The sequence below is a fragment of the Musca autumnalis genome, unplaced genomic scaffold (assembly GCF_047663935.1).
Source record: "Musca autumnalis isolate F117 unplaced genomic scaffold, ASM4766393v1 scaffold_1, whole genome shotgun sequence".
NCBI classification, from domain to species: Eukaryota; Metazoa; Arthropoda; class Insecta; order Diptera; family Muscidae; genus Musca; species Musca autumnalis.
Genome location: NW_027411644.1, coordinates 166,625,032 through 166,652,669, shown reverse-complemented (window position 1 = coordinate 166,652,669; position 27,638 = coordinate 166,625,032). Strand labels below are relative to the sequence as shown.

Sequence of the window (27,638 nt, the reverse complement as noted above, 5' to 3'; positions counted from 1 at the left end):
GTTATTTTAGTTATTAGTAGGCCTAAGTTTATTCATTCGTGCAATACGAAATAATTTTTGAAAAAAATATTTTCCATTTCATAATTTTTTTCAAAAAATATTTTTTTTTAAATCGATTGGTGTATTAATTTTTTATATTTCAATGGAATAATCGATATTTTAGTGATTAATAGGCAAAAGTTCATTCATACGTGCTACAGGTAATCATTTTTGAGAAAAAATGTCGAAAAGTCATAACCCTAATAATCCACGACACCATTCGTAATTAAGAGAAACACAATTTATTTTTCCTTCCTTTTTTCCTTGTTTTCATGAGAATTTGGTCACATAACACGTGCATGTATGTATGTATATTTTACATTTGATTGCACACTTTTCATTCATATTTTCCATTAATTCTCAAAATTTTGGTATTTTCTGTACATTTTTATATGTTTCTATTTTCAAAATTAATGAGAGAGTCATGTCAAAACAATATTTGTGTATACCGACTTTCAGGCTGGTATTTAACTTTTGTTTCTAGATTTGTACGCGAATTTGAAACAATGGGCAAAAAATGTATCTGCAGTGAAAGAGATTAGCAAATTTGCTATGCTTTGAATGTATACTAATCGTAGAACAGTTTACTTTCCATTCATGTTTTGCAGTTTTTTTAAAATTTTTTTTAAATTTTGTATTTTTTCTGTCATAACTAATTTATTTCGATAAATGCTCTTATTTGTTAGAGATGGGACATATTTTATCGTTGTTCGGAGAGAATTTCTACTTGAACAAAGTAGAAAAATCGTCGTTCGTTTTGAGAATTTTGTATGGGGAATCAAGTAATTTATTCGTATTTGAGGGTCGAACAACGAATATAGAACGAACGACGTACCGTGTTTCAAACGAAGTGACCATGTAATGTTTACCCCATCTTATAGTGAAGGGTAGGGTACACAAATTCATAAAAACATTAAACAGATTTTTCCCTTTTAGCGTGGAGATAAAAAATATTTTTTAATTACACATCAACGTGTTTCGTTTGTTTTTTGTTCGTGGTGGGATAGGCACTGTCAATCCCATACATGCATACATACATAGGTATATGAGAATATCTAATGAATTTTGATTTTGTTGTGTTCATTTTAAGCTATTTTTAAATAGATTTTTATGATGCTGCTGCTGCATACATAAATTGTTTGTGTGGTATATTCGTTCATTCATAAACGTATAAACATTGTTTTTTGTCTTGTTATTGCCGTCCGATTAAAATTAATTTAATTTCCACGTATAGGAAAAAATCATAAAAAAATAATTTTTATTTTTTAATTAAACTTCAATGAGATTAAAGATTAAACAATTATTTTGTTAATAGTGTGTAATATATGGAAAATTTTTTGAATTGCAATAAAAATTCTTAAATTGTAATAATTTGTTATTTATAGTTAAATAACAAATATTATTGTTGAAGCGAGTTCAACAAAATAGTTATAAGAAAAATTCTCCTTGATTTTTTAGTTTGTCCTAAGGAACATAAAAAACAATTTGTAGTTGGTTTTTATTGTATCACTTTATAAGCCATGACCTCAAGCCAAACCAAAAATTCAAGAAGAATAAAGCCACGGGTCAACTAAAATGCAAACAAAATTACAGACATTTATAACTCTGATAGACCTAAAAACAAGATGCTGTTTTCGTTCTTTTTAATAGTTCATATTTTTCTTAACATCGATTACCAATATCATTATGAATGATTTGAATAATTCAACTTCTGTTTCTTTTGTAATAATTCCAACATTTTTCTCCTTATTTTTCTCTTTCAGAACTTTGAACCTGTACCATATCCCAAAAATAACTACGGCAAATTTTACACTGGTGACTCTTTCATTGTCTTGAATGTAAGTACAAAACTTTAACCACTCACGAATAGCTGCGCAAAATAAATATTGGTAAAACTTTCCATGAATACAACGCGGCATACCTGCATACACACATACATAGATATCTATATAAATTTCCCATAATATTTGAACATAACATAATGCAGTTTTTACCATTGTCCTTTAAAGTTTCCTTTTTTTGTATGTACAATTTGTATGTAAAAAGGTGAGAACATATATGGTAAAAGTTTGAAAACAGTTCCGGTTCTTCCCAGGAGTAAATTTGAATAACTGCAGAATAGTTGAAACTAAGAAACATTTCGAAATGTTATTGGGTGTAGGAGTTTATTTTAGTAGAAGTTCCATTGACAGGCTAATGTGGTATCGAAAATGAAGTTTTTACTTGGAGTTACAAATTTGGTAGTGTTGCAAATAACGTTTATGGTTTACACCACAACATGGAAACATTACACTGTGATACAAAAGTTGACAAAAAATTTTTGCAGGGGTTCTGATGCATAAATTCTGTTTTGTGGGAGCAGAAAAATGTTTTTCTTCGTGCTCTAGGATGCGTAGAAGATACTTAATAGTTTTATTATTTACTTTGGGCAAGGAGGAAATTTAGTTAGCTTTCCAAAATGGGAAAAACTAATGAAATCGGTTGAAAAATAGATGAGTGGCACAGAGCGGGTGTATCCGACTACAAAACCTAGAATCGTGTATTCAACGATCACCGTCATGTTGTACCATGCAGGGCTGTCAGATTTTTTTTGTCCCAATTCGCCAAATCAAGTATCGAAAATCGCCAAAATTCGCCAAACCAAAAATTCTTTAATTTATTTTAAAAGATATACTGCATTTAGCTTTTTATATTATATTAAGTTGGTTTTTTCGTTTGTAACGACCTTATCAAATATATATAACAGTACCGTCCGATGTCCGGTTGTTTGATACATTTGCTGACCGAATTAGCTATAAGTTGGCATTTACAAACCAAGTGATCTAGAAATGTCTCCATTAAAAATTATGGACATAGGTCTATATTTTGGAATAGCCCCCATATAACGGTACCCACCAATTTCCGGTATTTTGAAGTGTTTTAGCGACATTCTCTGATTAGCAATAATTTGGGATTTGACCATTGGGACTCCTAAATTCCAAATTAGAACTAATTCGGTCAGAAAACGTATCTAGAACTACACAAAACTGAAATCGGGCGGTACAGGTATTTGGGACCATAGCCCATATTTGAATTTGTTCTGCCAGCTTTTGTCATGAGAGCCATACAATTACTGAACAAAACATTCAGAGTTGTAAAAAAACAAATTGCATTTGAAAGAGTAAAAGTTAGATGATAGCGAAGCCGTCTCACATCCGATATGTCTGAGGAGCCTTCATTACCAAAGGCGAAACATGTCATGACACAAAGTGTTGGGTGTGTGGGTTCGAGTCGTCGGCTTTCCTTTTTCAAATGCATTATTGATCAGAAAGGGTGACGTAGGGGATGGAAGATACCAAGCAACGGTCCTGACCGGTTTTAAAATGGCAAAGCCCAGGATTTATCTTGGTCCCTCTTTCATCCCAAGTGGACACTGATCTCCCCGTGGTGTCACCTGGGGAACTGCCTTTAACACCCGTTAAAGGTAGTGAGCTAACATGTGCCGCGCGTTCACCCATAAGAACGTTAAAAACTTGGGTTTGGGCGTCGGGTTAGTAACCCTCCCCTAGAAGAAACAGCCTACTATGAAAAAACGAAAGAAAAGAAAAACAAACCCCTCTAAAGTTGACGAACCCCGCAAACGTTTTAAGGACCATGATCTGCGAATCTGCACCTGGAATGTTCGCACTCTTTATAGAGAAGGTGCAGTCTTCGCATTGGCAGACGTACTTGAAAAGTACAAGACCGATATTACTGCCATACAGGAAATACGATGGATTGGGAAAGGCGTCACAACAACACCTAGAGGTGACGCACTGTATTATAGCTGTCATGACGTAAAGCATGAGTTTGGTTGTGGATTCGTAGTTAGTCGGAGACTAAAACATCTGGTATCCAGCTTCACCTCAGTGAATGAAAGACTTGCTGCAATTCGAATAAAAGCTAAATTCTTCAACATCAGCTTTATTTGCGCTCATGCTCCCACTGAAGAAAAGGACGAACAGACCAAAGATATATTTTACGAGCGCTTAGAAGAAACATATGACCGTTGCCCTGCCCATGACATTAAAATCATTCTAGGCGATTTTAATGCCAAAATTGGAAAGGAGAATATCTTTGGCCCAACAGTCGGGAAATTCAGTCTCCACAGTGAAACATCTGACAATGGTATGAGGCTGATAGACTTTGCAGCTGCAAAAAACATGGTAGTTAGCAGTACCAGATTTAAGCATCTCGATATTCATAAGGGCACCTTTATGTCGCCAGATCAAAAAACAAGAAACCAAATTGATCATGTTGTGATAGATGGAAGACATTCATCGAGCGTGTTGGATGTACGATCGTTCCGAGGCGCAAACATTGATTCGGACCACTACCTTGTTGCAGCAAAGGCACGCACCCGCTTAAACGTAGCAAACAAAGTACGAACAGACACAACACGAAAGTTAGACATCGGTAAGCTGCAATCACAACAGATAGCCACAGCATATTCCACTCAACTAGCCCAATTGCTTAATCAAAGCACTCCTCATCCCGATAACATATCAGCGCAATGACAAAGCATTGCCCACTCCATGCAAACAGCCGCAAAATCCATACTTGGATACCAGAGACCTCCACCAAGGAATCCATGGTATGATGAGGAGTGTCGTGCTGCCACCGAAGAGAAAAATGCGGCATATAAGGCTACTTTACAATCCGTAGCAACGCGTAGCGCACGAGAGAGATATAGGGAGAAAAGGAGAGAGGAGAAAGGTCTTTTCTGTTGGTATCCAATAGCAGCGAAGACGACGAAGATACCACAGTCCCAATCCCAGAAGATGGTATTGAATGTATACCGCCCAGCCAAGATGAGGTAAAGGCAGCAATAAATCGGCTGAAGAATAATAAGGCAGCAGGGGCCGATGGCTTACCAGCCTAGCTGTTCAAAACCGGAGGCGACACGCTGATAAGGTGTATTCATCAGCTAGTTAGCACCATCTGCCAGGAAGAACGAGTACCCGACGATTGGAACCTGAGTATCCTGTGCCCCGTCCACAAGAAAGGAGATAAGACTGTATGCTCTAACTATAGGGGCATAAGTCATACTCCCTATTGCCTACAAGATCGTGTCAGGGATATTGTGCGAACGACTAAAGCCTATGGTCAACGAGATAATTGGACCATACCAATGCGACTTTAGACCTGGTAAGTCCACCATTGACCAGATATTTACCTTGCGGCAAATCCTGGAGAAGACCCAAGAGATGCAGATCGACACCTACTACCTTTTTGTCGATTATAAAGCAGCCTTCGACAGCCCGCTGCGTTCAAAGGTATTCCAAGCCATGTCTGAATTTGGTATTCCCGCAAAGCTCATCCGGCTTTGTAAAATGACTTTAACTGACACGAGGTCCTCAGTTAAAATAGGAAAGAACCTCTCCAAAAGAGGTTTCAGACAAGGAGACAGCCTTTCGTGTGACCTCTTCAACATCCTGCTAGAAAAGGTTATACGAGAGGCAAACGTCAAAAGAAGTGACACAATCTACACCAATAGTCACATGTTACTTGCTTATGCTGATGATATAGACATCATAGGCCGATCAATAAAAGAAGTAACTGATACCTTTATAAAGGTCGAAGGAGAATCTGCTAAAGTGGGTCTGGCGGTAAACGGTTAGAAGACCAAGTTGATGGTGTCGACGCGCATTGCATCCATTGAGCTCGGACCGACTGTGGATGTTGGTTCCTATAATATTGAGGTAGTAAAAGACTTCGTCTACCTCGGCTCCTCCGTAAACACAACAAACGACATCAGTTGTGAAATAAAAAGAAGAATTGTATTGGCCAACAGATGCTACTTTGGTTTAAGTAAGCAGTTTAAAAACAAAGCCACATCTCGTCAAACAAAAATAACGCTCTACAAAACACTGATACTAACCGTGCTGATGTATGGCTCCGAAGCCTGGGTACTTGCGCAAGCAGACATGGCAGTGCTTGGTGTGTTTGAGAGAAAAATTCTTCGAAAGATCTACGGACCAATCTGCGTTGACGGTGAATGTCGACGTCGCATGAACCACGAGCTGTATCTGCTATACAACGACATCAATATAGTTAAACGTATCGAGATGCAGCGATTGCGTTGGCTAGGCCATATCATAAGAATGAGCGATGATGATCCCGCTAAAAAGGCGTATGTGTGGCATGTACATGGCGGTGCACAGTGGAAAAAAGTACCGATTTAGCGCGCCAAAAGTAAAAGTCTATGTTTTATTGTATGTTTGTCCATAAATTCGATATAAACAGCTATAAATTGACAATTTTACTTCATTTATTAATATATTTGGTAAATTTGTATTTTTACAGTAGAATGGTACCTATCGATTTTCGGTATTTTAAAGATTTCTATCACATTATCCAATCGAAACGGCTAGGATTTGGTAGTTAGTCTCCGTGGGGGTTATGCATACACTCCTATAAACATTTTGGGTATAGGACCATGTTTTCATATAGCCCCCATAGACCGGTACCACCGATTTCGGTAATTTTGGAGGTTTTAGCCACATTATCCAACCGATATAGCTGAAAGTTGACATTTAGTCTTCGTTGGTGGTATAAAATATTCCGACGGAGAATTTTCGGCACAGGTACACGCATTGATATGGCCCCCATAGAAAGGTACCGCTCTAATTTCAGCATTTTTACATAAAAAATGATATTAATAAATATAGTAATAAAATAAAATGTTGCAGTTTGTTGCAGCTAAAATTTTACAAATTAGTTAAGAACTATGTGTACTAAAAACAAAATAAAAAATCTACGCGCCATCCCGCGACACTCCTTACTAATAGCTTTAACAAAGTGCTCAATTTGGAAAAAATCGGATGTCACATGTTTTAAGTGTAAAATCCGAGTTGCAATAAATAACATCTTATATTCAACATTTTTTAAATCACCTGCTTCACGAAATGTTAAATTCAATAAAGCTTTAAAATTACTTTCTAGGAAGAGTGCATGCGACGATCACAAATTTACTACTAAACTATATTATGAAAACTAGTTAAAAAAATGTCAACCAAAAACGGACCGTTATTCCGCTTAGACTGATGCAAAACCAATTATTTTAAATGCCGTTGCATTCTGTGGACACCTTAGATTAATACTGCAACAATCATTTTTAAATTGGCGTATGTGATTTTTTTGACTTTTGGCGCGCTAGATCGGTATTTTTTCCACTGTGCGGTGCATGCAGAATTGGCAGGCCAAGGAATAGATGGTGCAAACAAGTGGATGATGAGATGAAAAGGCGCGGTATTCCAGAGTGCAAAGCAACAAATAGAGAGGAATGGAGATCTCTTCTTAGTTCGGCCTATAAAACAAATGTTTTGTAATGGGCCAGCTAAGTAAGTAAGTAAAGTATTGATCAGAAAGCTCGATTTCCAACGAGAAATTTATTAAAAAATTAATACTAAAAAAGATCTTCGCCTAAAAAGGCAAAATTCTCAAATAAATGGTAAGGTAAATCTGAAAGATTGTGAATCCACTGGATTTACTACGTCCATTACAATGTAAACGTACTATAGCAGTTGTAACATATTTTACCATTTTTCTCATACTCCTAATTATTGAACAAATTTGTATGTGAAAGTAGGTATGTAATTATTGTCACAATTCACACTTTTGCCAATTGGTAGTACCACATTAAAAAGTTCAGAAACACACATTACGACAGTTCTGTCCCGAACTCCACTACTTATAACATCCTACTTATTGTTCGAATTTGTTGCACACATATGTTAACATTTCTATTTGTTTTATTTTATTTTTTACTTTTGCAGACTGTCCAAAATAAAAAAGACAAAACACTGTCATGGGATGTTCACTTTTGGTTGGGTTCCGAAACATCTGTAGATGAGGCTGGTGCTGCTGCCATTCTAACCGTACAACTTGATGACCTACTTAATGGTGGTCCCGTGCAACATCGCGAAGTTCAGGATCATGAATCGCAATTGTTTTTGAGCTACTTTAAAAACGGTAAGATATGGTGGGGCAATAAATAACACTTTTTTTGCTGTTGTTGTGGCTGTTGTTGATGATGTTTTTGTTTTTACACATCTCACCATGAATTAACGGCAGGAGGTTACTTGTGGTTGGTTGGTCGCTTGTTTCACTCACGTATTTGGGCGTTTTACAGTTTAGTTTTCCACTTGCAAAAGTGAATATGCAGCACGCTTTTAGCTGCACATTCGTGTTAACTCCCCCACAGAATTTGGATGCACCTGTGGTCTTGGCGCTGGAGGTGTACGAGTATGTGATGAACGTAGTAATACTGCTACTGTTGGAGCGTTAATATTGCACTTCGTGGTTAAAAATTTACAACAACAAAAGAAGAAGAAACTTTTTGACTTCTTGCTACTTTAGTGTTTACATTTTGGATTTGTTTGCTGTGCTGTGGCGGAGGCAGTCAACAGCATATTTTAAACGGTTAGTGTTGTTGTTGTTTTTGTTGTTGTCAAGTTTATCGGGAGGAGCCGTTGTTGTGGTTAATGGTTGTGAAATTTTCCAAGTTTCTTCTAATGGCTTATTAAAGGAAACTTAAAAGGATTTGAAAGAAATAATTTCTCAAAGAATTATTCCCTCTGTGTTGGTGTGTGTGTGTGTAGTTAGATGGTTCGTCGTTCATTTGTTAGTTTCTTCTATTTTTATTTTACTGCAACTTTGTTTCTTTTTTCACACACATATGAAATAAAGGGGGAATTACAGTAGTAAAGTTTTATCTTTTTGTAGAAAATAGGAGCTTAGAGAAAAAGAACAACAGTATAAAGTATACTTACATGACTAAAACATGGAAATATTTCTTTGATGCTCTTCATTATATACAAGAAAAGGCTTTTCTGGATCCAGTGGTGATACAATTTTATATTTAATAAGCGAAAATCTCTTTAACTAATGTCAAAGCTTTCTCTAGGCTTGGTTTTGCTGTAGCTCTTGATTAAAGGTATTTTTTAATCCAACCGATTTGAAAATTGAATTTTGAAACTGGCAATATGCGTACGTTTTGGTACATAACCCATATAACATTACCACCCGATTTTGGGTCATAGACATATTTACCAACCGAATTGGTTCCCAACACTTTTGAAAATAGGTCCACATATTGGTATAGACCTCTTATTATGTCGCCTCCCGCTTTAAGGTGTTTTGAAGGTCTGAACCCCATTTTTAAACCGAAATTTTTGTAAGTTAATATTTTGTGTTCCTAGAGATTTTTCATATATCAAAAATGTGTCTCATCGAAATAATGTGTTTGGACCCCAAGTACCAACCGAATTGGTTACCAACACTTTTGAAAATAGGTCCACGTATTGGTATAGACCTCATATTATGGCGCCTCCCCATTTAAGGTGTTTTGAAGGTCTGAACCCCATTTTTAAACCGAAATTGTTGTAAATTAATATTTTGTGTTCCTACAGATTTTTCATGTATCAAAAATGTGTCTCATCGAAATAATGTGTTTGGACCCCAAGTATGTTTGAATGAAATACGCTTCAGAAAAAAATTGGAGCTCCTCTGGCCGCTTGCTGCGCTCTAAAATTCTTGAACAAACATAGATCAAGTTCGAAGACGGTCCAAACCGGTTCTGGTACCTTCCTCACAAAAACTTAATGAAATTCACGCTAGTGTGGACCGGGACTTAGTTTCAATATCTTTACGATCGAATCCCATAGAAAATAACCCATCGCTGACGACAAAAATTTGAGGTTTGGCCAGGAAAAGCAATTTCTGAACCAATGTGGGCCGATGAATAGTTGTGTACTGTGTTATATGTCCGACATTAGTTCGCTTTCGGACGACAATAACCGTCTGGTGTTAAGGGATGATGATGAGCGTTGGAATTTTGTCCTAGGCAATGTCCAGAGGGGTGCAACGCTGGCCTATGAAATTGATGTCTCCACATGTTGCCCGGTAAGCGAAGGCTAATATAAGAAGATTGCTTCAGCCATCGTTTTGGCTCCCGGTCTGAGAAATGACGTGTCCTGGCAACCCGTCATTACCTAACAACCCGTCATTACGTTAACAGACTACCCGACTTCATTACCTCTGACCGCTTTACTTTTCTAAAACATGGAAAATCTGATTGACAAACATAAGCCGCTACATACCACCTGATTGTCGAATAACCGAAATCAGATCAGATAGGCCATGAGACTGGCAAATGAGCATGTTGTGCTTCGTCGTACGCACCCTGAAGACCCAAGTGTGTAGGGAAATTACTCTTGAAGTCAACACTCTACACCTCTTTCAGATGTAATTCGAATTATTTTAATTGTAATTCGAGAATTCTATTTGTAATTCGTAACATTTCATTTGTAATTCGAGAATTCCATTTGTAATTCGAATTATTCCATTTGTAATTCGAATTATTGCATTTGTAATTCGAAATATTCCATTTGTAATTCGAATTATTCCATTTGAAATTCGAATTATTCCATTTGTAATTCGAATGATTTCCTTCGTAAATTCAAATAAAATAATTCGAATTACAAATGGAATAATTTGAATTACAAATGAAATAATTCGAATTACAAATGTAATAATTCGAATAACAAACGGAATAATTCGAATTTCAAATGGAATAATTCGAATTACAAATGGAACGATTCGAATTTCAAATAGAATAATTCGAATTACAAATGGAATAATTCGAATTACAAATGGAATGTTACGAATTACAAATAGAATTCTCGAATTACAAATAAAATGTTACGAATTACAACTAAAATGTTTCGAATTACATCTGAAAAAGGTGTAGTGGGCGAGCATAAACGGCAGGATCACCTGAAGTAATGCAACATTGGCACATGATTAAGTAAATTGTGGGGAACGGTTAAATCACTCTCGAATCCGGGATAAAAGGATGATAGAACGGCGCAGTTACTTTCGACGTCGTAAAAGAGACAGATAAGAAAAAAGCCTGCAATTTATAAGTCGCCGCGAGAGTGATAGAGCGAAGAGAAATGTACCACCACAATTTACTTTGAGCGATGTGGTAAAGTCATCCAAAGTGTTGGGCCCACACGGAATCTCATAGTTAGATTGAAACAGGCGAGTTGATATCTCCAGAAATGTTTAACATATATGTGTCTGAAATTCCATCACCACCCCCCTACCTCCTTGGAGACGGCTGCTATCGTCGATAACTGAGACTCCTGAACATATTGGTCGCTGGCGCCCTGATTCCGACCACTAACTACACCAAAATATTGGGTATAAGATTCCATAGCATGTTTAAGTCGTCTGCGCAAGTCACATCTATTTGTGACCAATGTTGGAACAAGGTCCTCAAGTTCGGGCGGCAGCACTTCAGGTGCTGACGAAGAAACCCTGTTGACCTCTAACAAATCCATAGACCGGTAAGCTATGCGGCTTCATACTTCTCTCAATAATGGTAGAGTATGTTGAGTCTGTTAGGGTCGCTGTTAACCCCACTTTATGATACCTACACCACAATCGCCTAAACATTTCCGCTGGAAATTTCTAAAACTTCGTTTTGTCATCTACGAAAACGGTTAGTCTGGCAATATTTAAGATAGAGCTTTATAATTTGGCACAGAAGTTTGTACTGCTCCTATGATATTTGGTATTGAAAATGGATTGTATCGGTCCATGTCTGGTAGACATGAACGCTATCACCCGATTTACGGTATTTTCAAGGTTATAGCCGCATTATCCTACCGAAATGGCATAAATCTGGTATATAGTCTTCATTGAGGGTAAAAAACATTTCTGAAGTTAATTTTCGGTATAGGTCCACGTTTTCATATAGCCCCCATAGAACGGTTCCTCTAGATTTTTGATATTTTTAAGGTTGTGGCCTCAATATCCCACTGAAATGACAAAAAATTGGTATTTAGTCTATGTGGGGGTATACAACTTTCCACCCGGAAATTGTCGGTATAGGTGCACGTCTTCTGATTTTCTGTATTTTGAAGGTTGTGACCTCAATATCTAACCGGAATGGCTGATATTTGGTATGTATTCTTCGCTTGAGGTGTAAAACTTTCCAACTGAAATTTGTCAGTATAGGATCACGTCTTCATATAGCCCCATAGAAGCGTATCTCCCGATTTTCGGTATTTTTAAGGTTGTGGCATCAATATCCAATCGAAATGGCTGATATCACTGTGAACACAAATCTTGGGGAAGAGATAATTCCTTTTGGAGATGAACGCCCTTAGTGAGTATATTAAGAACCCCGAAGGACAGATCCGCCGTGATTCGAACTTCCGCGTCATGGCGTGATGAAGTTTTTGCTAGAGACCCTGTAAGCCGTCAGGAATTACATAATCGAATTTGTCGCGTTTTTTTAGTCATTTTTGACATTTACCCCTGTTTGCTCGATATATGTAGGTCCGAACTTAACGTCGTTATTACTTGTTATAACCTCCACCATAGTATGGAGGGTATACTATGTTGGTTTTTCCATTTGTATTACATTGAAATAATAATTTGCGACCCTATAAAGTAATATTAGGGTTATGACTTTTTTACAACCTCGTATCCCTGTATGATATTTTGATGAGTTTTTAGTCATTAATAGGCAAAAGGTCATTCAATCGGGCAACAGTAAATAATTTTTTGAATTTTTTTTTTCAATTCATGGAATTTTTTCAAAAATATATTCTTTTTCAAATTGGTTTGTGCGGAACATTTTTTATAATAAATTGGAATTAATACTACAGTTGAACCTCGATTATCCGTGAATCGATTATCCGGGAACCTCCATTATCCGCGATAGAGAAGAAATGTTAGACTTTTTTCATTTCCTCTATTTTTCGTCATAAACTCCATTACCCGGGAGTAAAAGCACACCTTCCAATTAATTTGTTTTTTTTATGGTGTCACAAAAACCATGGGACAAAGTCAATTCAGATGAATATGATGATGAAGATATTATGTATCTTTCTAAAATTTGCTGGATTACCGTAACAAATTTAATAAAAATTGCAGATTTTCATATAATTGCACAATATTATGTCATTTTTACTTAAACATATGTTCAAAAACTGCATAAAAGCATTGCCTCCATTATCCGGGAAATCGATTATCCGTAATGCCTCCGGTCCCGACCATCACGGATAATCGAGGTTCGACTGTATTTTAGTCATTAATAGGCAAAAGTTCATTCATTCTCACTACAGGAAATCATTTTTAAGGAAAAAAATTTAAAAAAAGTCATAACCCTAGTTTTTTTCTTGATCAGGATAAAAGCGTCCACAAAAATTGAGCTAGAACGCTACATTTTTGCACACGATTAGGCGGGTCAAATTCGAAGATAGGCTATAAGTTTTGATATAGCCCCCATATAACGGTACCTACTGATCTTCGGTGTTTTGAGTATTTTAGCTATAATTTTTAACCAAACTAGATGTAATTTGACAAGTAAAGTTCTTAGTGGTCACAACATTTCTCCACTAAATATTGTCAACATAGGTCCATGTTTAGGCATAGACCTCATCTAACGATACCTCCCGATTTTCGTTATTTTGAGAGTGTTAGCTACATTTTTTGATTGAACTATGCGTAACCTCACATTTGAGATTCCCCACAGTCACGTAACTTCTCCATCAGAAATTGTCAACATAGATCCATGTTAGGGTATAGCCACCATTTAACGGCACCTCCCCATCTTACGTGTTTTAAGAAGTTTAGCTACATTTGTCGAACTATCTGTAATTTGACATTTAAGGTTCTCAGCCACCACAAAACTTCTCCACCAAAAATTGTCAACATAGGTCCATGTTTCGGTATAGCACTTATATAATAGTACTTCTAAATTTTCGGTATTTTAAGGGTTTTAGTTACATTTTTTTGACTGAACTACCCGAAATTTGATATTTGATGTCCCCTGCAGTCACGAAACTTCTCCACCAAGAAGTGTCGATATAGCTCTATGTTTCAGTATAGCTCTCATAAAATGGTACCTCCAGATTTTAGATAATTTGAGTATTTTAGCTACATTTGTTGACCGACCTACCTGTAATTTGATATTTGAGTTTCCCTGTGGTCACAAAACTTCTTCAAGAAAAATTGTCAACATAGGTCAACGTTGTGGTATGGCTCCATAAAACGGTAGCACCGATTTCAGGTTGTTTAGTTTTTATCTATATTTTCAGGTAGTAGTTAAAAACGTATCTATCAAAGTAGTTAAAAACGTATCTATCAAAAATTGTGGACATTGGCCCACGTAAACGGTATTGCCCATTTTTAACTGACTAAATTAGCTAAGATTAGGTATTTGGGGTACCCAGTGCTGAAAAAATTCATAAAATTGTAAAGGGTATAACAAGATGGTGGAGGGTATAAAAAGTTCGGCCCGTCCGAACTTAATGCTTTTTTATAAGTTTACTTTTTTTCTTTTTATATTAAATAGTGGGAGGTAACCCTACTTTTTTGTCATAACTGTATGCCCGCTCATACAACGAGAAGATATTCTGAGATCCTTCTCTCACTTGTCCATATGTCTGTTATGCACTTATATGAGAGAAAGCAATATGTAACAGTTTGTTTAAATTGTGATGGTCAATTGTCTGTTATGCACTTATATGAGAGAAAACAATATGTAACAGTTTGTTTAAATTGTTATGGACAATTTCGTTAGTGACTCCAACACCGTTATCTGTCAGATTTTCACAGATATCACAGTCATTTAATATACCGATGCTATGAATTAAGCCAAGCATATAAGCGAGTGAATGCAACCAACCTGCACAGTTTTCAGTTTCAATCTAATTAAGTTATTGCAGTCATTTTGTTAAATGTTTCTTTAATATTCTTGCCGTTTTACAAATTAACATTACCAACACACATAACTATGTACATACGTACATACATATTTACGCATTAACTACCTGTAATTTTATTTCCTCTTTCTTTCTTCTGCATACGCATCTTCTTCGTTCGTTTTGCAACAATACATTGTCCTTGCCTTGATGCCGTTAAATAACCCACGTATGGCTGTGTGTGTGCTGCGCACATGTGTAGGTGTACGTTATGAACAGGGTGGTGTTGGCACCGGCTTCAAACATGTCGAAACCAATGCCCAAGGTGAGAAGCGTCTCTTCCAAGTAAAGGGTAAACGTAATGTACGTGTGCGTCAAGTTAATTTGTCCGTATCGTCGATGAACAAGGGCGATTGCTTCATATTGGATGCTGGTAATCAGATTTATGTATATGTGGGCGCTCAGGCTAAACGTGTGGAAAAATTGAAGGCTATTAGTGCCGCAAATCAGATAAGAGATCAGGATCATAATGGCAGAGCTAGAGTGGAAATTATTGGTAAGTACTTGGTGTTAAATGCTTTGAGACGTGCCATGGCAGGTCCAAGAGCTTATTTGTTTTACTTACGTAATGTTTTCCCTTTCTGCTTTTTGTTGTTGTTGTGCACAGATGAACACAGCACTGATGCCGATAAACAAACCTTCTTTGATGTTTTGGGTTCGGGTTCACCCAATCAAGTGCCAGAAGAATCAACGGCCGAAGAAGATGGCACCTTTGAAACCACCGATGCCAATTCGGTTACTTTGTACAAGGTCAGCGATGCCAGTGGCAAATTGAAAATTGAAACCATTGCCCAAAAACCTTTGCGCCAAGAAATGCTACAATCTTCCGATTGCTTTGTCTTGGATACTGGCTCGGGTATTTATGTTTGGGTTGGTCGTGGTGCCTCACCCAAGGAGAAGAGTGATTCCATGGCCAAGGCCCAAGAATTCTTGCGCACCAAGAAATATCCAGCCTGGACTCAGATCCATCGTGTTGTTGAAGGTGCTGAATCTGCACCATTCAAGCAATACTTTGCCACTTGGCGTGATGTTGGTATGTCGCATACCCGTTTGATCCGTTCCGCTTTGGGCTATGACACCGATGAGTCTGGTTTCGATGATGTGGATGATGTAGACTCGGTTTTGAAGAACTTGAAGGAACGTGGTGGTCGTGCCATTGGTTTTATGCCCGACAGTGGTGAACAAGATTTGACTGAAGTGACTCAATATGTCACCAGACCCGATGACTCTGAAGTCATGCTCAATCAAGTTGAATATAATGACAAGATGCCACTTTTGGGTTTTGCCGCTTACGTTATACCCTATAAGTATGAGGCGAAAAATGGTGAAACTGGTACCTTGATTTATGTTTGGGAGGGTGTAAAGGCCAGTGAAATGGCCAAGGACCGTGCCTTTGAAGATGCCATGAACATGGCCATGGAACAGAATGGTATATTGGTGCGTTGTGTGCAAAATCACGAACCCAGACATTTCATTAAAATGTTCAAGGGTAAATTGCTGACCATGGTCAATGGTATGCCAACAGGACCCCAGCTTTTCCATATACGCGGGGCTGATGAGACCACAGTGCATGCCTATGAAGTTGAGGCTGATTCAGGATCATTGGCCTCCACCGATGTGTTTGCTTTGGTGCGCAATAATGGCAGTAACAAGGTTTACATTTGGTTGGGTTTGGTAAGTTCAGGAAAAGAAAGAGGTTGGAATAAGTAGAAGAAGTAAATGCAAATTTTATAATTTTCAGGCCGCCTCTGAGTTTGAAAAGACCATGGCCGTTGAACGTTTTGGCCACTATTGGCCCGATGCCGAGGCTGAGGTAATTGAAGAAGGTGCCGAACCTGAAGAATTCTGGGATGATCTAAATGGCGAGGGTATATATGATCGTAGTTTGTCGGAGAAAGTTGCTCCCATTTTGGAGCCACGCCTATTCCATTGTCATTTGGTGCGCAATCGCATTAAGGTTGAGGAGGTGAATCACTTTGAACAGGCTGACTTGGATATGGATGATGTTATGCTCATTGATGCTGGTGATGAAATTTATATGTGGGTTGGCAGTGGTGCCACAGCCAATGAAAACAATCACATTTTGGATATGGCCAAGGTGGGTTTAGACCAGCGCCAATACAAATTTTCCGAAAATTCATCAAATCAATTTTATTTTTTGCAGAAATATATCAAATCGGAACCCACCGATCGCACCATTGATACCATCAGTGTCATACGCATTGCCCAAGACCATGAACCACGTGTCTTCAAGCGTATGTTCCCCAGCTGGGAAGATGGTTACTGGCAGGTTAGTAATAGAAAGTTCCAACCTCTGTTCATATTTAATGGAGCTTTTAAATTGTAATTAACAAGAAAAAACACGACAATTGTTGTTAAATTTCATTAATTCATTGTTTTTGTAATTCTGTTTTTAGCATTTTTGTTTAACAATTAACATACATTTCATAAATTCTTAATTTGCATGTTTTTTTCATTTGTTGTTTTTGTTGTTTTTCATACCAATAGTTTTTTTTCATTATTTCAAATAAACATTTTAATTTAATTATATTAAAGTAGTTTTATATTAGTAGAGTATTATTGACAAACAACTAATTATGCTTATTTACTATGTAATTAGTTAGTAGAAATTATGTGACGTTTTTTCGTAGAAGTAGTTTCGAAAATGCTATTTTTGGGAGTGATGTGTGAAATGTGTTTATGAATTTCATACCCTACGCACCAAATGAGAAAATTTTGAAGATATGCAACTTAGACCAATGTTCGTACAATGCCAGTCAAAACAAGAAAAAAGTCGTTAGGTTCGGCCGGGCCGAACTTTTTGCCTTTCTCTTCTACCATAGGCTACCAGACAAATTACTACAGGTAAAAATGGTAGAACTGATTTTTCGACATTTGTTTGACGATTGAAGAAAAATGACGAATGAAGAAAAAATGAACGAAAAACAGAAGAAAAAGGCGAACGGTGACAAAACAAAATTAAAAACTGTGAAATAAAAGAAGAAAATTGATTTTTATGTTTCTTTTTGACATTGCTACCAGGTCTACCATTTTTTGGTTTCTTTACTTTTCTGGTAAAAATGTTCATGAGAGAGCAATTTTGAGTAATTTTGACAGTTTTCTCTTTTACCACTTTTACCATTAAAAAGGTAAAGGAACAAAGCAAAAGTGTCGACATATCTTTATAATTTTTGGTGGAAAATTTTATAACTGCAGGGAACCTCAAAAGTCAAATTCTGGATAGTTCCATCAAACAATGTAGACTCTCAAAATACCGAAAGTCGAGAGATACCGTTATATGGGAGCTACGCCAAAACATGGACCTATGTTGATGATTTTTAGTGAAGAAGTTTCGTGATCACTGAAGATTCAAATGTCAAATTACAGCTAGTTCGGTAAAAATTTTAGCTAAAATCTTCAAAATACTGAAAATCAGGAGGCACCGTTATATGGGGGCTGTACCAAAACATGGACCTATATTATCGATTTTTGTTTCGTGGCCACTGAGAACCTCAAATGTCAAATTACAGATAGTTCGGTAAAAATTGTAGTTAAAATCCTCAAAATACTGAAAATCGCAGGTACCGTTATATGTGGGCTATACCAAAACATGGACTTATGTTGACGATTTTTGGTGCAAAAACTTCGTGGCCACTGAGAACTTCAAGTGTCAAATTACAGCTAGTTCGGTTAAAAATTGTAGCTAAAATCCTCAAAATACTGAAAATCGGCAGGTACCGTTATATGGGGGGTATACCAAAACATGGACCTATGTTGACAATTTTTGGTTTAGAAGTTTTATGACCACTGAGAACATGAAATGTTAAATTACCGCTAGTTCGGTTAAAAATTTTGGCTAACATTCTCAAAATACCGAAAATCCAGAGGTACCGTTATATGGGAGCTATATCAAAACATGGAATATAAGTTTGTTGATCACTAGGAACCCCAAATGTCAAATTATAACTAATTCGGTTTGAAATGTGACTAAAAACGGCAAAATACCTGAAATTGGGTTAAAACCAGGGTTTCGGAGTCGAGGTATTTTTGGCTCGACTCCGACTCCAGACGAGTTTTTTTCACGACTCCGGCTCCGACTCCGGGTCGACTCCGAGAGTAAAATCCTATACCACTAAAAATTAATAAAATTTGCACAAATTGTTAACTTTTCCTATATTTTGGCCTATATAGGCTAATGTATTAGTTTTTCCTTACATATTCATTAGAAAGGACATTCGTTCGAATACATTCGAACATATCAATACTGCCGAATCTTACATTGAAAAAGAACAAAGTTAGAACATTTTTATCGGGTTTCCTTTTTTGCACGAGTATTCTGGACGGAATTCTTCCGCGTGAGGAAATCGCTAAGCTTTCAAAATAAGTGAAAATGAAGGAGCAATACAAATCATAAGGACTACATGCAAAACAATTATAAGCAATTCATGACCAAGTTTCAAACTGGATGTAAGCCAACATTTTAGTGTGCTTAGCCTCGAAAGGAGACCCCCAATTTTAAAGCTCAATAACAGCATTTTTTCTTGATTTTTTTCCGAGAAAACTAGGTAACTTTTTGGCAGTTTTGTTTTCTTCATCTGAAAGAGAAAAATATTACGAAGTTTTGAGGCCGTCTACGAAACCCTGTTTTTATTAATGCATTGTGGGGTGCCAACTTTAGCTCGGAAACTAATAAACCAATTGTCATATATTTTTGTGTCCGATTTCGAGAAAAACACAGTTTATGCTGCAAACAAAATAAAATAAATTGTTCCAATCCAACGCTCACACTAAGTCAATATTGTTCGGACCGACTTAAAAATTTGACTACCTATTCTATGATATTTATACATTCTACTTTTTTCTGAAATTTATACACATTTTGAACATTGGTGTGGAAATATTTGAGATATAGGGTGTATTCTACCCAGCACGTAGGCAGATGGAAGTTTTCGGGAACTGAAAAATAAGCACACGATGAGATTTCGTGCATGAAAATATTCTACAAAAATGTTGCTAGGAAAATTTTATGTAGGGTCGGTCCACTAGGACAAGAAATCGATATTGCCATGTTTTCACTTCTTTATCACTTTTACCCGATCCTTTCTCATGGAAGCTATGATTATATATTTCATTGAATTTCGTATGTGATTGTGTAGAAAACTCGGATACACATGAACTATATCTGTTCCTAACGGACAGATCCGGTTATTTCAATGTCTACATCTAAAGCCCTCATCGAGTATATAGAAAGAAAGGTTCCTCACTGAAAACATGACATCTAAAAATGATGAAACAATGTCTCCAAACTGAGATGTAAAGCTATTTTCTCAATGATGGATGGGGGTCAATGAAAAAATTCATTATGTCATCAGTCAGAAATTTCAGCTATGGGATCCTTTGGGGTTCTCAATGGGGTCTTTCATTCCGAAAAGGAATTTTTCCACCCCTAGATCTTGAATTCCATTTTGTGCCACAGGGTATTCAGTAAGATTTCCCATAGAGACCACACTGTCTTTAATAGAAGACAAGGATGACTTCTCATAAAAAACTGGATGAGAATGCCAATAGACCTTTGCGAGAAGAGCAGTAAGACTTCTGACGAAAGAGGTTACAGGTCCAATCTTAATTCGATTGTCATAGAGCATTACTTTTGTTTGCAAAAATGTAAAGAATCAATTGGATCAACAAAATAGGGATGAATAGACTACACTTCAGAGGATAGTAAATATCCTGTGATAGTAAATATCCTGTGAAAAAATGTTCTTGTACCAAATTTTATGTTATACTTCTATAACGTGGAAAACATTTTGCCCGGAGTCGGAGTCGAGTTATTTTTTTCGACTCAGACTCCGACTCCGACTCCAGCAAATTTGCTCGACTCCGACTCGTAGACTCCGACTCCGACTCCGAAACCCTGGTTAAAACATCGAAGACTTAATATCAAATTTCATCCATTTCGGTGACGCTGAAAACTTTAAAATACCGAAAATCGGGACTTATCGTTCTATAGGGGCTATATGAAGACGTAAACCTATACCTAAACATTTCTGATGAAATTTGTTATACCCCTAACAAAGACTAAATACCAAATTTTAGCCATTTCGACTGGATATTAAGACGACACGACACCCTTCAAAAAATGTGGCCATAACCTGCAAAATACGGAAAATCGGGAGATAACCTGCTATAGGGCTATATGAATACGTGAACCTATACTGATAATTCTCTTCTGGGATGTCTTATAACACCAACGAAGCCTAAATACAAAATTTCAGCTGTTTCGATTGGATATTGAAGCCACAACCTTCAAAACACCGAAAATCGGAAGATAATCTTCTGTGGAGGCTGTACGAGAAGGTGGACCTATACTCATAACTCTCTTCTGGTACATTTCATATCATGACGCTGAAACCTTCAAAATACCGAAAATCGCGAGAGACCGTTATATGAGGGCTATACCAAAACATGGACCTATTTGACAATTTTAGGTGAAAAATTTTGTGACCAATGGGAACCCAAAAGTCAAATTACTGGTAATTCGGTTTAAAATGTAGCTAAATTCTTAAACATACCTGAAATCTGGCGGTACCTTTTTATGGGAGCTATAATAATCGGTCCACTCCTTCGGGTACATCCCACATAAAATTTCGGAAAAGTTTAGTTTAAGAATCGCTTTGATTTTTTTGGCAATAGCTTCTAGTAGTTGTCCCGATTACGATAGTACCCGATTACTATAGTACCTTCTGTTTTCAGAATTTTTGAGGAAAATGATATTGGTTTTGTAGCCGATATTCGATCTGCCAATTGATGAAAGTCTCAATTCACACAGGCTGAGGGTATGTCTCTGGCGGGAAAGCCGACTTATACTTTTGTACTTGTTTGGTAAAACTCCATATCACGATACCTACCGATTTTAGGTGCTTTGAATAGTTTAGCTACATTTGTTGACCGAACTATCTGTATTTTGACATTTGAAGTTCCCAGTAGTCACAAAACTTCTCCACCGAAAATTGTCAACATTGGTCCACACTTTGATATAGGCCCCATATAAAGGCCGCCAGATTAAAGACATTTTTGATACATTTTCTGACTTAATTTGGAGTATCCATGGTCATAAAATATCTCCACCTAAAATTGTGGACAGGAAAGAAAACTAATTATTCCATATTAATTGAGAATATTTTATGGTGGAGGGTATAAAAGGTTCGACACGGCCTAACGAACTTAACGATTTTTTAATGAATTCTCTTTCGAGTTAAGCTGTTCTGACCAAAGGGGTCAATGGCAGATTAGAAGTCTACCGAAGTCTCGCACATCCAACCATTATGCTTGGTTTCACGAGTGGTTAAGTCCGATCATCAGGCATATTAGGATTATTTTTGTGGCAAACGAAGCTTGGTAATACGAACGTATGTTAGTTAATTGGAAATCCGAACTTTTCCCATAGTCCGATGTTTTTACACGTTGGTTGTTGCTTAGAACGCCTTAGAACCTTGTCGATTTTACGTGCTTCCTTTTTTTGTAGTACTCTACGCAATCTTTAATGATTGTAGCTTTCCGATGACAAGATTTCGCTTTATGTCAGTTCGTCCTATTTTTTCGCAACGTTCAATTGATTGCGAGTCTTTGCTGAAACAAGGTGCTACTCTGAGTCTAAGTTTACTCATTCAAATGACTTAAGCAATCTCTTAAGGATTCTTTACAGAAATAAGTTAAATTGTAGATGCGTAGCAGCTATACCAGCCACACTTGCCATGTACATCATTTATAGACACAATCTTTCTTATTGCAGTCGTAATGATTTTAATTACACGTTTGTTCATTCATGTGCATCCTTGTTCATTAGTATTGAATATCGAAAAAAATCATTTTTCTACCAATCACGACAATAGTTTTTATTCGCAAATAATTGATATCTACATAATCGAATATGTACGTAAGGGTTATAACTTTTCTAAAATTTTTACAAATATCAAAAATACCACATATGTCCTGAAAACATAATAAGATATTTTTATAACCCTAATGTACATACATACTAACATATACATTTCTTCATTATAACAATACCAAAAGGATGCATTGAATACAAATGCATAGTCTACAAATTAATGAAAATAATTGGATATTTAATTTGAATATAAAAAGTGATAATTATAGGATAAAGGTAAGTTGATATCTTCGATTCATTGGATTCATTAAGGCACTAAAATTTTGCACTAAGTATAAAATATAAAATTCGCAGGAATTGCGAATTGGAATTCAACTAACAAGCATGTGTACTGGTTATTTATGAAATAAATGGAAATATTTTAAAATTATGGTAAATGTCAGATATCATTTCTAAAAATGTTTCATTACAATTAAAAACACTAAAGGCATAATTGCAAACAAACTTGTATCTAAATGGATTAGAAAAAATATATATGTACATATCATATTTTCAAAACCAATTAATATATACAATATGTTTAAAATATATTTGTATATATGTATATATTAAAAACAAGTAAGAACGGCGTTAAGTTCGGCCGGGCCGAAATTTTTATACCCTCCACTATGAACTGTATTGAAGTGAATAAGAACAATTAGTTTCCTTTCGTTTATGAAAGTACTAAGCTTTTCCTCTTAATGCAGGAATAGTATATTCCAAATGGGCGTCATCGTAGTTCTTTCCAAAACATGGACTAATTTTCCGAATTGAGATTTGGAACTCCTGCACGGTTCCCCTTAACTAAATTTAAATTAAAGGTGCTTACACCTTTGAAGTTTTTGAGGTTCTTGAAAGTACAATGTTCATAGATGAGAAAAATTAAAAAAAAAAAAACAAACAAATCGCCCGAGGGATTTTCAAATAAATCGCGATCAAAGTTCACAATTTTAGGGCTTTTTTACGTTTTCACGATTTTGCATGGAAACCGCAAGACCTACCGAAATGGGCCGGGCCGAAATTTTTATACCCTCCACCACGAAATGTATTGAAGTGAATAAGAACAATTAGTTTCCTTTCGTTTATGAAAGTACTAAGCTCTTCCTCTTAATGTAGAAGTAGTATAATCCAACTGATAATACTCCCTTCAAAAGAGCTCAGTTCTTTACAAAACATGGATCAATTTTCCCAATTGAGCTTTTGAACTCCTGCACGGTGCGCCTTAACTAAATTTTAATGAAAGGTGCTCACACCTGGGAAGTTTTGCGGTTCCTGAAACTACAATGTTCACAGATGAGAAAAATTAAAAAAAAAAACAAGTAAGCAAAGGTTATATTCGGACGGGGCCGACCATGTGATACCCTACACCACTGTCCCTGGAAATTAGCTTTCAGCAAATCAAAATTCCTTTATGGAACAAATAAGCTTATTGTAAGAAATACTTTTTTTGGATTCTGCAACCTTATCACATTAAGCTTGGGACCTACAGTTTCTCACAGAGTCCGAAGGGCGTGTATTAAGACACCACTTTTAGAGAAGTTTTATATGGCTGAAATACTCAGTAAATGTCGCCAACATTACCGAGGTGTATTTTGCCACCTTTGAAAGTTTGATGTTAACTCGCCGATGAATCGAACAGACGACAATCTGTGTGCAAGGCTGATGTGAAGTTGAAATATAGCTCCACTCAATGGAACAATATTAGAAACGAAGATACGTAATGATTTTTTTGCTTTGAGCATATTAAATGTCTCCGAAGTCTATTCTTGAAAAATCAAAAAAATGTGTTGACATATCTAATAGGGTGCCACCGTGGTGCAATGGTATTCACAACCGCTTTCACGCTGAATGCCCGGTTTCAGTTCCTAGGCCAGGCCACATGAAATTTTCAACGGTGACAAAATACCTCTCAGTAATGATGGTGACATTTTCTGACTATTTCAGCCATGAAAACTTCTCTACATGCTGTGTCTTAGGACACGTCGTTTGGACTCGGCGATAAACAGTAGGTCCCTAATCATTGAGCTAGTATGAATCGGGGTGAACTCATTCATATTAGAGAAGCTTCCCTTGTCCCTACTGGGATGTTTGTGGCGTGCTTCTGATTACACTACAAAGAAATAACTGGGTATATTAGGCTGTAACTCTGTTATCTGAGCACGTAAATCAACATAATTGACATCAATGGACTTCCAAGTGTTATTTACGTGGGCGGAATGTATCTTCCAGGAATAAATATATATGCTGTATATTAAAAATTTTCACAATTTTCACACAAAAGTTGTGGTCCATTTAACCCGCTAAATATTATCTGATCACTATCTCAAATTGCAAGCTTCTTCTTTGTCATATACTCTTACCTTAGTTCGAGGCGATCGGACCATTTTTGCGACCGACAGAGCAGCTACAAAATCGGATAAAAATTATGTATTTAGTCCATAATTGCGGACTGGAGTTTGATTACAATTTATAATGGACAGACGGACGGACACACATCTCTAAATCGCTTTATCTCGTCGAGATATGAAGATTGGTATACCACATTGGGGGTCTACGACCGATATTTCGCGGTGTTACATGAATTTTTCCCAAAACAAAATTATAATAACCTTTCCACATAGTGGTGTAGGGTATAAAAACAAAAAATCGCCCGAGGGATTTTCAAATAAATCGCGGTCAACTTAAACTTGTTTAGGGCTTTTTTAGGGTTTCACGATTTTGCTTGCAAACCGCAAGACCTATCGAAATGGGATTAAAGAAGACGTTGTAGCAGCGAAAATTCTCTACTAGATTGGCCTGAATGGTATTTTCGTAGGTTTTACCATTTTTGAGATATAGAAGTTCATGTTGGGACAATGTACTGACTAGATTTATTTGAAAATACAACCGACGATTTTTTGTTTTTTGATTTTTCTCATCTATGAACATTGTAGTTTCAGAAACCACGGGGGCTTTGTGAAGACATGGGGGCTTTGTGAAGACATGGGGGCTTTGTGAAGACATGGAGCAATACCGAAAAATTTCATTTAGTAACTTATATACCCCCAACGAAGACTAAATACCAAATTTTAGGCATTTCGTTGGAATATTGAGACCACAACCTTCAAAATACCGAAAATCGAGAGGTATTGTTCTATGGGGGCTACATGTAAACGTGGACATATACCGACAAATTTCAGGTGGAAAGTTTTGAACCCACAGCTAACATTTCGGTTTGATATTGAGGCCACAACCTTCAAAATACCGAAAATCAGAAGGTATTGTTCTATGGGGGCCATATGTTAACGTGGACCTATACCGACAAATTTCAGGTGGAAAAAAATTTTGAACCCCCAGCTAACATTTCGGTTTGATATTGAGGCCACAGCCTTCAAAATGCAGAAAATCCGGAGGTATTATTCTATGGGGGCTATATGAAAACATACCGATAAATTTCAGGTGGAATGTTTTGTACCTCAAACGAAGACCTAATACCAAATTTCAGCCATTTCGGTATTAAAATGAGGCTGAAACCTTCAAAATGCCGAAAATCGGGAGGTACCCTTCGATGGTGGCTACATCAAAACGTGGACCGAAATAGTCTACTTTCAATAATAAACATACTAGGAATAATATAAATTTCTTTATCAAATTACAAAGCTCTATTTTGAAAATTGCGAACTGCACCTTGATTTCTACAGACAAACGGACATGGTTATATCGACTTAAAATTTTATGCTGATCAAGAATATATATACTTTATAGGGTCTCCGACGAATATTTCGATGTGTTACAAACGGAATGACAAATTTAAATATACCCTCCATATTATTGTGGATGGTATAAATACACCTGAAAACAAACAACTGTACAGCTACATATAAGAACATCGATAGCCATGTAGAAATATCGAGTGTCATACATTTAATTATCTCAAGTGATTACACAAAATTTTAAATTTATTCATATATTCTATTTAAAAAAAACTAACACTAAAATGACAAATTTATCACTTTTCACCTTAATTGCAAACAAAATAATCAAATTATTAATTTTAACATTATAATCTTAATAAAAAAATATTAATTATTATTTTTGTATATTTTTGTTTCCATTCACAGGGCGTACCATCATATGAGGAGGCTCGCAAACAAATTTTAGAAGACAATGAACGTCTTGACGAAAATGATCTATAAATAAACACACAAAAATGATGCCAAAGTTCTTTTTACTCGTCGATGCCATGTCGATGCCCCCATAAAATACTGTATTTCATAATATGAACAACAACAATTTATTTAAAATCGTTTTACTAAACACTTGAATTTATCTCACTGCATGCTCCCATTGTCTTTTAATATTATTTAATATTTAAGTTATACACATTGTTTCAAAGGGTTTTTTAAAAATGTCGTAATACTCTCATTATTAATTTACCAAAAACAAAAACAAAAATTAAAAAGAACACGACACTGTTTTTCAATAACATGTATCAATATTAACCATTACTTTTTGTTGGTTTTTAATATTATTTTAAGTTAACAATAAAACAGCATTTGTTGTACGAAATTGTGTTATTATTTCATTTTTTGGATTGGAAAGGAAATATAAATTTACTTTACAATCAAAGTTGGGTGACCTAGGACGAGGGAATGTTCATTATTTGATAAAACATGGCAAAGCTCTGTACCTTCTTTCATCTTATGGGGAAATATACCACTATGCGATGTCACATGGACCTCTTTAAAACCCGTTAATGCTAGTGAACTCTTGTGAAAATCTTTCACTTACAGTGCATTTAGACTATGCTGGATTTAACAAATCTAGTCGATTTAAGTTGTCATTTTCATACGATATATGTCAAATAAATCGAGATAACGCACTTAAAC

The 27,638-nt window shown here is 36.3% G+C and overlaps 1 protein-coding gene across 3 annotated transcripts in view; it reads left to right on the top strand.

Annotated features, from left to right (window-relative positions):
* Gel (Gelsolin) overlaps positions 1 to 27,318 on the top strand; it is a 131,713-nt gene extending 104,395 nt beyond the window's left edge. For all 3 annotated transcript variants that reach the window (XM_073958863.1, XM_073958862.1, XM_073958864.1), the window contains exons 4-10: positions 1,803 to 1,877; positions 7,836 to 8,031; positions 15,043 to 15,336; positions 15,448 to 16,514; positions 16,582 to 16,938; positions 17,005 to 17,130; positions 26,871 to 27,318. In XM_073958863.1, coding sequence (XP_073814964.1) covers positions 1,803 to 1,877; positions 7,836 to 8,031; positions 15,043 to 15,336; positions 15,448 to 16,514; positions 16,582 to 16,938; positions 17,005 to 17,130; positions 26,871 to 26,945 — 2,190 coding nt within the window. In that variant the 3' untranslated portion in view covers positions 26,946 to 27,318. The remainder of the gene's footprint in view (positions 1 to 1,802; positions 1,878 to 7,835; positions 8,032 to 15,042; positions 15,337 to 15,447; positions 16,515 to 16,581; positions 16,939 to 17,004; positions 17,131 to 26,870) is intronic.
* Positions 27,319 to 27,638: the final 320 nt, after the last annotated feature.